Consider the following 15346-nt stretch of genomic DNA (forward strand, 5'->3'; position numbering starts at 1 on the left):
CTTAAATGAAGGAAGACTAGGTTCAGTGCATATAGGAAATAAAGAAATCTTGCATCTATTTTGTCCCTCCAGCATTTATATCTATGTTCAGGACTATACTGAAGATGTTTCCTTTATGTCTACTAATCTCCTCCCAGATAATTAGCACCCATTCCCTACACATGCAAGTAGAAAATACCAGAAGGAAGCATCAAGAGGGAACCACAGTAGAAGCAACAAATTGGGCTGGCAGACACTGCTAAACAATTGTTTCATAAAAGTGAGATTATCCTCAATATGAGTGGATGCACACTGCATGCTTAGGCTTAATCAGTATCACCATTTCACTGACAAAGAAAATGCGAAGAAGATGGAAGATATGAACCACAGTGACTCTTAATGAGGAGAGTTCTGTAGAGATTATTAATTGTGATTTAGTTTGGTCACTTCATCCCTATTTTATGATCCATGTCAGTTTAATTTGCTATACTAAAAATGTGTTGTACTTACAAGGTTTCCCAGTAAGAAAAAAAAAAAAAATCTTACTGATAAACACAGAGGAACACAGGCCCAACAGCCACTTTTTAAACTGGGTAGATGCAACTTAATTATAATGCCTCTTAGAAAATCTTGATAAAATCTAGATTAGGAATAATTATTTATATTTAAGTTTCTCATTATCTGATTCCTTAACATTACAGTTTCTACAGAGGTTCTGTGGAACTGAAATCTGAAAGGAAAGTGGATGTATGTCTTTCCCAGTTTTATTTCCTTCATAAGGAAAAGGATACAATGACACTAGATCTCTGTCTAGTACTGAGAAAAGTGAAAGTGATGTTTGGAAAGTTGTAAAGCAATGATAGGTATTTAGAAAAACAGTTCTTACCACTGCCACCATTTCAGCTGCAGTTCCTCTTGAGCATCTGATTATAGGTATAGCCCCTAATAAAAGATACATTGACTTCTATGTGCATTGTCATTTTCAGATTCTTTAGTATATTACTTTTTATAAACAACTTAACTAACATTCTGAGATTCAATATAAACTTACATTAAACTTTTCTCTTTCAATCTTTAGCTATGAAACAAAAAAGACTATATAGAAATATTAAATAAAGTTTTACCGAAGTGAATACTCCATACAACAATTTATGAGAAATAGAATATATACTAGAAAGAAAGCTCCTCCACTGTTGGAGGGGACAAACTATCTCATACAGATGCATTGGAAGTTATTTTCAAAAGGGCAGAAGTCCACTGAACACAATAATAAATATTATAACACCACAATATATCTGTTATAACTCAGTGCTATGTCCAGGGCTGTGTATCTATGGTAATGCTATTTTCAACAGCATGTTTTCCATTGGCTTTCAGGTTCAAAATATTTACCTACTGTTTCTCACTTATCTATACAAATATGAAAATTCCAAACCCACAAATTTTAAGTGATTGAGGAAAAGACATTAATTTGTTCCACACTAACACTTGAAAGAACTGAATAGGTCCAACGAAATCTCTCTTGAACAGACTGCCCTATAGCAATCCCCAGCTCCCCTTGTAGGAAAGCTATCTCAAATGGACCAATTTGAGTTACAACTTAAGTTAAATGTCATCACTATGAAAAATGTATCAGCTAAGCATCAAGGAAACTCACAATAAAATAAGTAAACTTAATATATCTTCCTATTCCTTTAGGAAGTTATTTCAGTTAGATCTTTGCAGGGTTTGTGTGAAGACTTTTTTTCTTCTAATTCTGTGGTGTTTAGGTGGTTGATTTTTTTTTTTTGAGAATAACCAATCCAAACTCAAAGCACTATTATCTTCATTGCAAACTAGGCTATTTTAAAAACAGTGAATGCAAACCTTTGCATTTCAGTATTCTCCTCCCACTGGTAATGAGACTAAGACTCAATTCCCATGAAGGCAAACCTTTATCGTACTTTGCAGTGATATAAATCATTAATTTGAGCAAGATCATTATCCCACCCTGTGAATTATTGAGATTTTGGTCACAGATCTAATTCTGCTTCTAATTTTCTACATGAAATCACTAGACTTCTAGTTATCTCACTGATTATGGAAAATGCTAGAATTTGGAAACTTACCAAGTGTAACAAAAAAACAGAAGAGACTATCAACAATAGTGTCCATTATTGTTTCCATTTCAGTGTCTGTTATATCTGGTCGGTTAATAGCTAAAACAGTGTGGAAAAAAGAATAGGGTTAAATAAGTTTATGCCATTTTAATAGAGAGAGAGCAATCCTCTTCTTATCTGACGGCTGTTAGTAGTCAACAGCTTCTCTTGCAGAAGAGATTACATCCTGGAATGCTCCTCTCAGAACACCTGTTAGTTTCCACCCCCTTTTTTTCTGAGAAAAAAACTGGCAGAACTTATTATTGCTTACTGTATAAGGTCAAACACTATACAATAATTTCCAAATCGTTCTCACTGCACAGGTATCTTTTGGATTGTTAGTACTGCATAAACAAAAACCTACTAAGAAACATGTTATAAAAGAGAAATGGCCATCCACTTGGCTAACATTTTTCAGGAAGAAAATTCTCAAGAATTACCAGTATAAAATAATTAATTATAGTATGCAGTTGTCTATATTTAAAATTTCTAAATCCTACCTCTTGTATAGAGACTTCTTTTTTTCCTCATAAATTTACCATCAGTCTCTAAATTAGGGGTAATTCCCAAGTTACAAAGTATTTTACTTGACAGATAAGAGAGATTTCCTTCACACATTTAGGTCAGCATGCAGAAGACATGCAGCAACATTTCTCATAAGTAACTAACTGTGACAATAATATAATAGCCAACAGGAAATATCAAACCAAATCTTATCACAGATCTCAAGTCAAACACTACCTCAGGATTCATGCCATAAATCCTATCCTTGTTTACTTTAAAAATTTCTCACATAATTACCTCATTGTCTTATCCTCTTTCCTGAAAAATAAATTTCAAAGCTCTAAACATTAATAACCCTTCCATCCTAAACTTATGCATGGGCAGCCACAACCATTCTCTAAAGATGATTTTTTCCCCCAGCTTTTCTCCTGTAATAAATTTAGAGACACGGATTATATTTCAGCAACTACACTTAGTAAGCTAAAGTTTTGACTCGGCTGACAGCAGCATTAGAAGTTTCAAGTTTCTGAAATATCAGCACCAAGAAAGGCAGACCATTCCCAATATCTGTATTTTTCTATAATGACAAAGCTTTGAAGAAATTCACTGGGGCTATCATTCTGTAGTTATCTCCAACTAATCATCTCCCAGCTTACAGGGGGGAAATAACCTCATTTTTACTCTCTTGCCTTCTCCGATTTTAAAATTTATTTCCCATCCTGTTAATATGTTTAAAGTACTCATTTCTGACATTCCAGTGATCTGCACACTGTCAGTGCCTTCTAATTTTTCTACCATGCACATTTTATGAACACATTCCTCTTCTTGTACCATAGCAACTAACACAGATACATAATATTCCTGCTCCTTAGATCAACGTTTGAGAAACTTCATTAAGAATCTTTTGGTAAAATGTTTTACTGTGTTTTCCATAAGTTTCTCTCTCTCCACTCTAACAAGCTTATGGGAAATGCAGCTATTACAGAAAAGGAAGCATAGATATCCTGCATTTTCCTGTTGTATTACAAAATTCAACCAAATAGTAAGGAATGGTAAAGAAGCACTCAACATGAAACAGGATGTCTCAAATATCAACTTTATGCCAATATTACTCATTTACTCTTTTTTATACATTGTCTTAGAAAATTAGAATCAGAGGGAGCCTGAGGGATTAACTAGTTGATCCTCCTTTCTGATGATGAGTTAAACCCATGTAATTTCTGTATCTAAATCAATTCAAAGAGCTTCCCAGTCATAAAAACACCAAAATATTTACAGGAAATCTAATATTTCACTATTTTTAAAGTTAGAAAGTGCTCCTAATATCTGATCAGAAACCTTCTTGTTGCATTTAAACTCATCACTTCTTGTCCATTATGTATGAGAGAATGTATTGCGTCCTTTGTCTAGGAAAGTCTTTCACATAATTGAAGGATTTTATATTGCTTATTTGTCCTTACATTGCCTCTCTGTAAAAGCAATCACACAGCCAAGGAATCAGGAAACTGAAAAGCAACCTGTTTTGTGATATTTGTTCTTAGTTCACCTATTCAGATATATTTGTGGTCACACACAGCAGGGCTGCTGCAAGAATAGCAGCTATCTTTAAGTACCCTCAGGTTTACACTGACTTTTGTAGATTATGAAAATGGCAGTCTCCTGCCAGGGTTACTCTCCACAGGCAAAAAAAGCTCACTTCTTCTTCACCTCTGCACTCCTACTGCCTGTCTGTGTCAGATCTAGAACTCACACAAGGAGACAGATCAGCTACCAAGCTCTAATGGAAAATGCATCACTCCCCGTGGGAGATCAGATTTCTGTTCCATGAGCTTTTGGAAACAGACCACTTCTACACTGGTTTAAACATGCTGGCAAATTTCAGCAGCCCAAGACAGGAAAACAAGCCAGATAGAAACTGATGGGTGTAAAACATTTTCAGTTATTTTAATTCAAATTCCTTGTTAGCATAAGGAATATTATGACAGACAATTAAGTATCTTTATATACACAGGAACACATCACAAAACAATTACTATTAAAACTCTTCAACATCAGGTTTTAGTGAAAAAAATTAAATCTGCCTTTCAAACAAAAATCCCCTTCATTCTGCCAATGGAATCAATCCCCAGTGTGAGCTACAACTCAGTTATTATGGATCCAATTTTAAAGGAAGGTACTGACATCAGATATTGGAAAAGAAAGGAGAAAAATTTCACTGCTAAATATTAGACATGCAGAGACTTCTCATTTCTGTCTGGTCACTAGGGAGTGTTCTAGGCACCAAGAATTAGCTGTGTGACTTTGTGACTACACTAAAGCAATGAGGAGCTGCTGCAAAAATAGGACTATCTTGACTTCTGCTTCTTCCCTTTCATTGCATTTGTACATCACACAAGTGAGTTGGTATTTTCTAAAGAATTAGTCAATTACTGGTTCTGATGTAAAAAAGAGGAAAAACGACAGCAGAAGCAGCCAGAAAACATACCCTGTAACATCCAGAATAAGGGGCAGGAATGGTAGTTCTCTATACATTTAGCACACTGAATGAGTCAGAGGTGTACATAAAATCAGCACACTGGAGGAAGGAAAATCACGTGGACAATTATGACAACTAGTATGTATGCTGACTTGAGCTGTCATAGCACCAAGGCCACTGACCTAAGGCAGCCACTTGCTTTTCCTGCTAGGTTCCAAACCAAGTTGAACAGAAGTCTCAAGGAAAAAAGAAAGAGTTCCAGGAGGCTGACTTCACTTGCAACTCTGAAACTTTATGAAGAAGCTGACATGCTTGGCTCACATGTTTGCAGAAGCAATCAGTATTACTTATCGTCTAGAATGCCCTTTCCCACCCACAGTGACTATCTACATATGAAAACAATATGTAATCTGTCCATCATTATTTGTTCTATAAAAATTGTTATTATCCATAAATGTCTATACCACACTTGTTATTTAAAAATATGTATCTATTTTTCAGTACCACAATCACCATGTAATAAAAGATGCTGAAATTAATATCTAAGAACTGCTTCTTTCATGATTTTACATATCTAACAGATTATCCTGAATTGTGAGCAGATCAAAGCAAAATGAAGTAATTGCTGGTTATTAGCTACAACTTCAAAAGTAAATTTCAACTTCAGACATTCCTGTATAATTTTTATAAAAATTCTACTTACCACGGTATGAAACAAGTTCTTTGTTTTGGTTACACAATACAAACATATCATCTTCTAAAGTAATAAAATTAAGATATTGATCAAACACCTAGAAAGCAAGGAATAATGGTCAGAATAATTCAGAGTGAAGCATAAAAAAACTTATATGTGATTTACTGCTACATTTTACAGAAGTATCTATTTAAAAAATAAATATATAATTTATGAATTAAAAAGCCTGTGAAAGGGTTGAGTGATTAATCCCAAATATTAGAGAACTGGAAAGTGCCAGGACTGTTCAATTTCAACTGTTTCTATGCACAAAGTTTTAGCAGCCAAGTATCACTGAAAAAACACATGGAGGACATTTCATTATTACAGGTTCCCTTTTTATGAACATGAAGGACTACAACATAATCAGCACTGAGTTCTCAGGTAGGATAGAGGAAAGAGGGCAATATCTGAACAATAAGACATTACAGCTCAGAATTCTAATTATTCTGTAACACACCTGTGTATTGAGGAAAAAAATTAGACTCCTCTATAGCATAAACTATTAATGAGACATCACAACTGAAAAACAGATTTAAGAAAGTTAGTTTACAGTGCTATACTAATTTCCTGCTGCTGAGGACCTAAGGCTTAAACAATACTAGTAGTGTTCATTTTATTTCACACCAGGTTCTTTCCCTCATGCCAGTAGTACTAACTGGAGTGAGAAAAAGTGAATGTATTTAAGTGTATTACTTAGCAATTTACAGGTTTTGGTACAGCCATTCAACAAAAATAAAAGTAAATCCCTAACACATGCCTTTAAATCATAAAGGTACAGGAGAGTACTCAGTAAAAGTGTGTACCTATGAAATATTATTTCTAATGAGAACTGCACTCCTACTGCTCTTTTTGTTTATTTTGGAGATAATACAGAAACATCTATACACTGAAAGCACTTATTCAGCTGATGTGATCAGGAATCCTCTGAAACCACTGTATTTCCCCTCTTATCATTTAGCCCAAAAGTCTTGCAACACTTTGACTTTTGAAAGCTGAAGTACAGTACTAAGCTGTGTTACTGGGATAACTGTAGGTTCTGTTTTTTTCCCCAGTATGCCTGAAAATAAGAATGCAGTGACACCTTTAATGGTGCTAGTATTAGGGACTGGGGGACTTTCTTACCTTAGCCACTTGAGTAACTGCATTAGCACCTATAGCAGCATTCGCAATATCTTCCAATTTACTTCTTGAAATGGCAGAAATGAAGTTTAAATAGTAAGACTCATAAAGCTGGTTTCGAAGATCCTAATAGAATGGAAAATTTTCCTGAATAAGTACTAATACATTCCTGACTAATTAAAAGAAGAAATCATACTTATACTATGTAACGTTACAGTTACTGACAATCAAACTAAACCTTCAGAAGTGCTTAGCTGTCTGTTCATACAACTCTACACATGGTGTTTTGATTACATATCCAGATATAAACAACTTACCACAAAACTGCAAAAAAAACAGGAAATGACACTTAAGCAGAAAGGCAACAATTGCTATTCCACACCTTACTGCTGACCAAAAATACTCCTTGCTCTTCTCCTTACTTTGGCAAAGCTGTCAACCTTCCATCCATCTCCTTACCAGAAATGTGAAAAATTGAGGTTAGCCTAGCCCAGTCTTCCCACTCAAAGCAGTATCAAATGGTGCAGGTGGCTCAGGATAGTGTTCAGTCAGGTTCTGAACCTCTCCCAAGGATGAAGACTCCACAAATTCTCCAGGCAATCTGTTCCAGTGTTTGGCCACCCTCATTAAAATAGCCTTTTCTAATGTTAAATGGAATATTTGTACCCACTGCCTCTTGTCTTTTCACTCCTCAAACTCTCTCTGAAACACACGAGACATGTTTACCCTTCTACTTGCTGGGAAATTGAAGTTTTGAATAATAATATTTTGGGTAGTATTTTTAGCACAAATATGTGCTAGTAGTTACACTCACATTCTGGTGAGTGCAGGATTACTTCAGACACCTTGTTTTGTGAGCTCTTTTGAAACATTACAGATGCAAGTTACCTGGCACATTCTGTCAATATTTTCTTCTGTTGGCATTACAAAGTAAACAGCTGGAACATCTGGAATAGCATCCCGATCTGAATGCAAAAGACTGATAGGAAGAAAAAAGACATCACCAATGTGTTTTTTCTCTGACATGTATAAAATTTAAAAGTTAAATTATTTATTTTTACAGACAAATGAAATGTCCTACAATAGCCTTCTACATTTAGCTAGAGTTTTAGCAAGAAAAGAAATCACATTTGTGTATTTTTTGGCTGAATATATTAACAGATGTGTTGAAATTTTATTCAAAGATGAGAAAAGGCTTTACAAATGTTCAAGAACAGATTATCCATTCAGAGGAAACTAAAATACTGCATCCACAAAGTTCATATGTGAACAGTTGATGTGGTAAAAACCACTATATTTAATTCTATTAAACTTGCCTTTCCTTCTTGAAGACAAGCTGCTTACATGTTTTTCTCATGTTTCTGCTGATGTGTAAGGTTGGACTGTTTCCATTTCTAGCCTTCACTTAGCAAAAGTTAACAAACTTGGAAAAAAATGCATGTACGTTCAAAGTTTCTTCATGACTATTACCAAAGCTAAGGAATGACAATAGACTAGGTAAATGTACTCTGGGGAAAAAGACATGAGAAATCTCTTAAAATAATACCTGAAGATTTCAGATGTTTGACAGCAGACAAGTAAAATCTATGTGTAAAAAGATAAGCAAAGAACATACACAATCCTATGAAACAGTCTGTGCAAATATAATTTCAACATATATGATTGTAAAAGGATTTGTAGAGACAAATGCCAATGCAATACCTATTGAATAATTTTTATTTTTGAAGAAGGCCTATTTTGAGCAAGAAATCCTAGTGAACAGCGTTTGGAACGATCTCTCCACTCCCTGATTCTGTGTAATGGCATCTGATTTTAGGAACAAGTCAGTGTATAATTTTTATTCTAGCAGTTATTTATTCAATGATTTTTCATTGATTTTTTAATTATTTTGGGGAATATTAAATAATGTTCTTTTTAGAAAATAATTCCCAATTTTTTTAAAAGTACTTACAGATGCAAAGTGATCCCCATATCCCTCAGCTCTTTCACTGAAAGCAAAGGTGAGATGATATCTTGGCCAAATCTGTCATAAATGAGAACCTGAAACAGATACACATCATCTTATAAAGTGCTGTAAAAAGTGGATACTGTAGAATAATGTGGATACAGGAATTCAGGTTTAGGGAACTACTACCCTAACTTCAAAAGTGCTTCAACATCTAAACATCTACCAACTTATAATAAACCATTAGTTTGTCATGGACTTCCATTTGTGCTTACAAATAAATAAATATAAAAGAAAAAACAAGGGGAAACTCGGTGATACTTTTCCATCTCCTGAAAAGTATATTGTTAAACAAAAGTTTACTGTTTGAAGTTTGTTATTGTATATGCAGAGTTTTCCTGACTGCATTTTGGAGAAAATGAGGAAAATCAGAAGAGAAACTAGGAATTAGTGGAAAAAGACAACAGATTAAGAGAGAGAATATACGCTTCATAGTAGCAAAAACTCCTCATGACCTACAAGTTACATTTTAAAAGTAACAAAGCTAGCCTGAGCTCAGATTCTTCAAGCTATCAATAGTTCTTCCATTTGAATGGGCTTTTTCCTGACTCGTATTTTTTCAGCAGTTCTGATACTCATTTCTGTGTATTTACAAAAAATAACACAAGAAAGATGAACTTGATTTAGTTAAAACAACCTGCAAATCTGAACTTTTCTGAACACCATTCCAAAAGTTCTTACCTTCCATACTGGTTCTCCTGTGCTGTTTTTAACTGGAGGAACATTGAAGTTCAGCATACGTTTCAAAGCCACTGGAAAATAAAGCCAAAGAATGCTTTACTCTCTTTACACTTCAACAACAGCGACTAAAGACTTTAGCAGGATTTTATTATACATTTAATTTGAAAGGAATACCATCACAAAATATAAATACAAGAAATCATGTTTTCATCATTTTTATGCAGCTTTGACTGACAAATGGCTCACATCTGCTATAATTTATGGACTCAAAGGACACAGCAAAAGGCAAAGAAGCAAGTTCTAAAATATTAACTCTCCTTAGCTATACAGGCTATATCGTAACATGGTTTGCCTTAAAAATAATTCCTGTATCTTCTTGAAGGTGCATTCGATCCAGTGGGAGCTAGTTTGCTTTATTTCCCGGTCTGCTTTCCGTACCCCACAAGAACAACACCATACACACCAAACAAAAAATACCTTTATGCCTGACCAAAATCAATACACAGTTTGAAAGATTTTGAGAACTCATATGAAGAAATTGCCGGTTTAAGGGATACAAAAATACCTGCTTTCCTTAGCAGGAAAACTCTCTGGAAAGATGAATGAACCTTAATTTAACTTTCCATTCCACATACAAACCAAAGCAGATTGTTTTACCTACCTCTAATTTATAAATTTGTTATGTAATGAATCCTTATTTACCTGATTAAACAATGCAGTATGTCCTGCTCTCCCATCTTTGACTAGCAGAAAACGATGATTTGTGCTATAGTGCCAGTTCACTTAAATCTCATAACAAAATCATCACAGAGTTTTGCAGAGGAAAAACTTGGAAGAAATTAGAGTGATGGATACCACTTAGCTCATAAATGTAGAGCAGTAGAAACAATTAACTTCTGACTCTGGCTGAATGAACATAGTGCAGTTCCTGGGATCTACAGTATCACAAGATATCTCAGGCTGGAGAGGACCTTGGAAGACCTCCAGTCCAACCTCCTGCCTAAGGAGGCTCAGCTCTGAAGCTAGGCCAGGCTGCTCAGAGCTTTATCCAGTCAGCTCTCCATGGATGGAGATGCCACAGCCACATTGTGCAACCTGTGGCACTGACTGTCCTTGTGGAGAAAAAGCTTTTCCTTACATCCAGTTTGAACAGCTTATGTTATACAATTTATGCCAATTGTGCTTCACCCTACTGCCATTCACCACTACAAAGGGTCCTGGTTCCATCTTCTCACTGCTGCCCATATGTGTTTGGGGGCTGCTGTAGAGTCCACGTGCAGAAAACTCCAGGTGGAACAAGCCTTAGTGCTACAGCCTCACCAGGGCCTCTGACCACCTTGGTCACCCTGCTGACTCCCTTCAGCTGATGGTCCACTGGGATCCCTGCAGGTCTTTTTGACAAAGCTGCTCTCCAGTCTGGCAACCCGCCACATTACTGCCTGTATGTGCAAGGGGTTCTTCCTTTACAAGGGCAGGAATTTGTCATCATTAAATTTCATAAGATCTCCACTGGCCCATTCCTCTTGTCCATCTAGACACCTCCTAATAGCAGCTCTGCCCTCAAGTAGAAGAGATTCCCCTAGTTTGCTGTCACCTGCACACTTAATCAGAGTACACTCTGACAATGCCCTCCATGTGACTGATAGACATTTCAAACAGGAGAGGTCACAGAATACACTCATGCAGTCCTCTGGTTGTTACCAGCCTCTAGGTAATTATGTGTGATTAATTACAAACCCTTTGAGCTTGACCATCCAACCAGTTTTTTTAATGTAGCTAATTGTTCATCTATCTAGTCCATGACATCCTAACTTGGATACAACACCATGGTGTCAAAAGCTTTGCTGAAGTCAAGGTAAATTAAATACTGTCCCATTGCCTACAAACCCAGTCATTTTATCACTGAAGGCTATTAGGTTGGTCAGGCATGATTTACCGTACATAACTTCATGCATGCATTTTCTCTTATGTGATAAGAATTTTCCAATAGGATTCACTAAATGATTGACTCCAAAGTGACACTAAGGCCTGGAAGCATTTGTAGGTACTGCAAAGGCAGCACTCGCTACCTCAGCCCTAGCTGTCCCAGTCTATCTGTGTCACCATTATATGACCAGCTCAATTTAACAAAGATCCAACCTTTTTTATTATTTACATTTTTGCTAACACTAATGTTGCAGCAGAAGCACTTATCTTTTCTCAAGATACATGCTGCACAGCTCAACCTCAGTGAACTCTGGCTGTCCTATTATCATCTATCCATGGCCAGGCAGTGTTTCTGATGCCCTGCTTCCTCCTGTGTACTGCCCTTTCAAAAGACATTACTAGAAGTGAAACACAAATGTGGGAAAATCCAAGCTAGCACTGAGTGCTGAGTCTTGATGGACTCCAGCCTTCCACTTGCTTCATACTTTTTCCTTTTCTTTTTTAAACACCCTGAAGCAGCTCTGAAAATTGATTACAGGCTGCTCCTGGATTCTCTGGCCCCTTGCTGCTGGTGACATCTTTAGCCATATCATCAATTTTATATAAAGCTGTATGGTTATGTGCTTTGGTACTATCAGAGCTGAAGCAGCTGCATTGCAGAGTTTATAATTTAAACTTGGCATAAACTCTCTGCTAAGAAAGAGTAATCAGACTAGTAACGTGCTGTGACAATCATGTCAACATTCAGCAAGTGTCCGAGTTCCTTTTTTGAATTCATTTTGTCATTTCATTTATATTAATGCTGAATGTTCTCTGGGGCAAGGATCAGGTTTTTACTGTGCTTGCACAATGATATGCTTTTGTTATGAAATCAATCCTGGTTATGAACCAGGATAAAGGTCACAACAGATGGTGCACATACATGGTAAGACCGTAACTAAATGATAAGAAACCTTTTTCTGAGTACATTTTAGTTGTTGAATCTAGCTCCTTGGAAAAGACCTCTTTAACAGAAGACAACATGGATTCAGTTATAAAGGGTGACTGAAATAATCAAGTAACAATTGGTGACATGAACAGTGGGACTGAATGCACCTGCAGCAAGTCTGCCAATGACATCAAGCTGTGTACAGTCACAAAATCACAGAATCATTCAGGCTGGAAAAGACCTCCAGGATCAGTGAGTCCAAACTTTGATTGATCACCACTTTGTCAACCAGATCATAGCACCAAGTGCCATGTCCAGCTGAACATTTCCAGGGACGGTGACTCTACCACCTCCATGGGCAGTTCATTCCAATGTATAACCCTTTCCATTAAAAAAGTCCTCCTCAATAAGCTGGAGAGAAGGGAAGCCATCCAGAGGCACCCTGACAGGCTTGAGGTGGGCCTGTGTAAACCTCAGGAAGTTCAGCAAGCCTAAGTGCAAGCTCCTGCACCTAGGTCAGGGCACTCCCAAGCACAAATACAGGCTGGACAGAGAACGGATTTAGAGCAACCTTGAGGAGGACTTGGGGGTGTTGGTACATGAGAAGCTTGACATGACCTGGCAATGTGCACCTGCAGCCCAGAAAGCCAACTTGTATTCTGGGCTGCATCAAAAGCAGTGTGGCCAGCAGGATGAGAGGGTCCCCTCTGTTTTCCTCTGGTGAGATCTCGCCTGGAGTACTACGGCTACATCTGGGCCCAACATAAGAAGAACTTGAACCTGTTAGACTGAATTCCAGAGGAGGAACATCAAGATCATCAGAGGAGTGGAGTACCTCTCCTATGAGGAAAGGCTGAGAGAGTTTGGTTTGTTCAGCCTGGAGAAGAGAAGGCTCCAGGGAGACCTTATGGTGGCTTCCAGTACCTAAAGGGAGTTACAAGAGTCCTAGAGAGGGACTTTTCACAACAGCATGTAATGATAGGACAAGGGGGAATGGCCTTAAATGGAGACAGTAGGTTTAGATGAGATATAAAGTAGAAACTCTTCCCTATGAGGGTTGTGAGGCTCTGGAACTGGTTGTACAGAGAGGCTGTGGATGCCCTATACCTGGAAGTGTTCAAGGCCAGGCTGGAGAGGGCTTTAAGCAACCTGATGTAGTGAAAGGTGTTGCTGTCCATAGCAGGCAGGGAGTTAGAATGAGATGATCTCCAAGGTACCTTTCAACCCAAACCACTCCATGAACACTGTGAAACAGAATACAAAAGAATAAAGCTGTACAGAATACAAGCTCAAAGGAAATAGGCTTTATTGGAAAGATAGCAAAGAGAAGATAACCAAAGGACTTCAGAAGAACATCAAATAGCACTATCAATGGTAGATGGCAGAAGAATGAGATTACAAAAAAGTACACTGGTACCAAAGATTAGCAAACTAGTAAAATATTTAAGGTCCATAGAGACTGTGACTGAGATTTTAGCCAGATGATTTGAAACATTTCATGCTAACTAAATGCATCCGGAATCCTCTATACCATCAAAGAAACTGCAGCTGTCAAGCAGAAAGTGTTGTGATTACAGCTTAACTACTGATTACACCTTCAGCAAGAAAGGGAAGTAGAAGACTGCAGAGCTGACATTACCTGTGCTTTAGGAGTATGTCCAAGGCTTTACGAAGCAGCACCAAGGCAGAGAAAAATCAATTAAGGACTCTCAGCAATGTCTAAGAAGGGACTAAACTAACAAACCCTTTACTCACAGAAGTCCTCATGCATAGTTTAATTGTTATTAACGTATTCCCAATTTCTTGAGGGATAGTACACTTGGGATGCCCCTGTATCGTCTTAACATGAACATGACAACAGCAGCTTTGTTTTTGCACCATTAAACGCCATTTCCCGCCGATCCTTCCCACGAGCAGAAAGAGCCCCAAACGGAGGGTGCGCTCCCACGGCCGCAGCAGAAGGCAGCACTCACAGCCCGGGCCGCGCCGACTCCCGCCCCGGCGGCGCCTTCCACACCTCGGCGGCACCTACGGCCACGTCCCCGGGGCCTGGGGCCCAAGCGGGGCCGGGGTGCCCCTGCGAGAGCTGCGGCCCGAGGCTCCGGAGTCCCGCCGCCGCAGAGAGGAGAAGACGGCAGAGGGCCGCCACCCCGTTGCCGGGAGACTCAAGCCGGGTGAGAGGGCGCGGGCTCCCGGCGGAGGCGCGGCGGCACCCGCAGCGCGCCCCGCAGGGACAGAGGCGGGCGCGGCGGCGTGAGGCCGGCCCCGCAGCCGCCCGAGCGCCGGGAGGGACCGCGGGCGGGCGCTCACCTGTCTGCTTCTCCCGGATCCCGGCCGCCATCTTCCCGCGCCGCCGGCCCGGCCGCCCCGCCCCGCCTGCGCAGCGGCGCGACACGTGGCGAGCCCGGGCCGGGGCGGGCCCCCGGAACCCCGGTGACGATTGAAAACGCGGGCCTGCGCCGTGCCCGCCGGAGCACGGGGACGGCCTTCCGCACCGCTTTGCCAGTGAGTGCGGTGGAGGGTACGCTCTCAGAATGAAGTTTCAAGAATAACTGAAACAGCTTCGATACTGACCACCTCATGACTAAATGGAAAGACTGATGTTTCAAAACCAAGGATCTAGCTACAGATAATGTAGTTTTAGTGAGTAACCACAATGGAATATAGTTACAAGCTTGCTTCTCTTCGCCTCACGTCGCACATGCCCTCAGGCCCCTGCCTTTCTGCCCTTGCAGCAATCCCACGGGGAAAGAGCCGCCTTGTCCGGCTCAGCTCCGGACAAAATGGATAAACATGCCATGTACACCTTTATGTAAATCTACACAAATGAAACTACAGAAAATAGTGATAACAC

At 38.9% G+C, this 15346-nt stretch overlaps 1 protein-coding gene across 1 annotated transcript in view; it reads right to left on the reverse strand.

The window, feature by feature from the left end:
* Positions 1-14903, reverse strand: part of SCFD1 (sec1 family domain containing 1) — a 49115-nt gene extending 34212 nt beyond the window's left edge. The window contains exons 1-8 of the mRNA XM_021539329.2: positions 14803-14903; positions 9639-9709; positions 8904-8992; positions 7841-7931; positions 6956-7078; positions 5801-5888; positions 2088-2177; positions 866-921 (exon numbers count right to left, since the gene is read on the reverse strand). Of these exons, the coding sequence (XP_021395004.2) occupies positions 866-921; positions 2088-2177; positions 5801-5888; positions 6956-7078; positions 7841-7931; positions 8904-8992; positions 9639-9709; positions 14803-14833 (639 nt within the window). The 5' untranslated portion in view covers positions 14834-14903. The remainder of the gene's footprint in view (positions 1-865; positions 922-2087; positions 2178-5800; positions 5889-6955; positions 7079-7840; positions 7932-8903; positions 8993-9638; positions 9710-14802) is intronic.
* Between the last annotated feature and the right edge of the window lie 443 nt (positions 14904-15346).

The sequence above is a fragment of the Lonchura striata genome, chromosome 6, assembly GCF_046129695.1.
Source record: "Lonchura striata isolate bLonStr1 chromosome 6, bLonStr1.mat, whole genome shotgun sequence".
Lineage (NCBI taxonomy): Eukaryota > Metazoa > Chordata > Aves > Passeriformes > Estrildidae > Lonchura > Lonchura striata.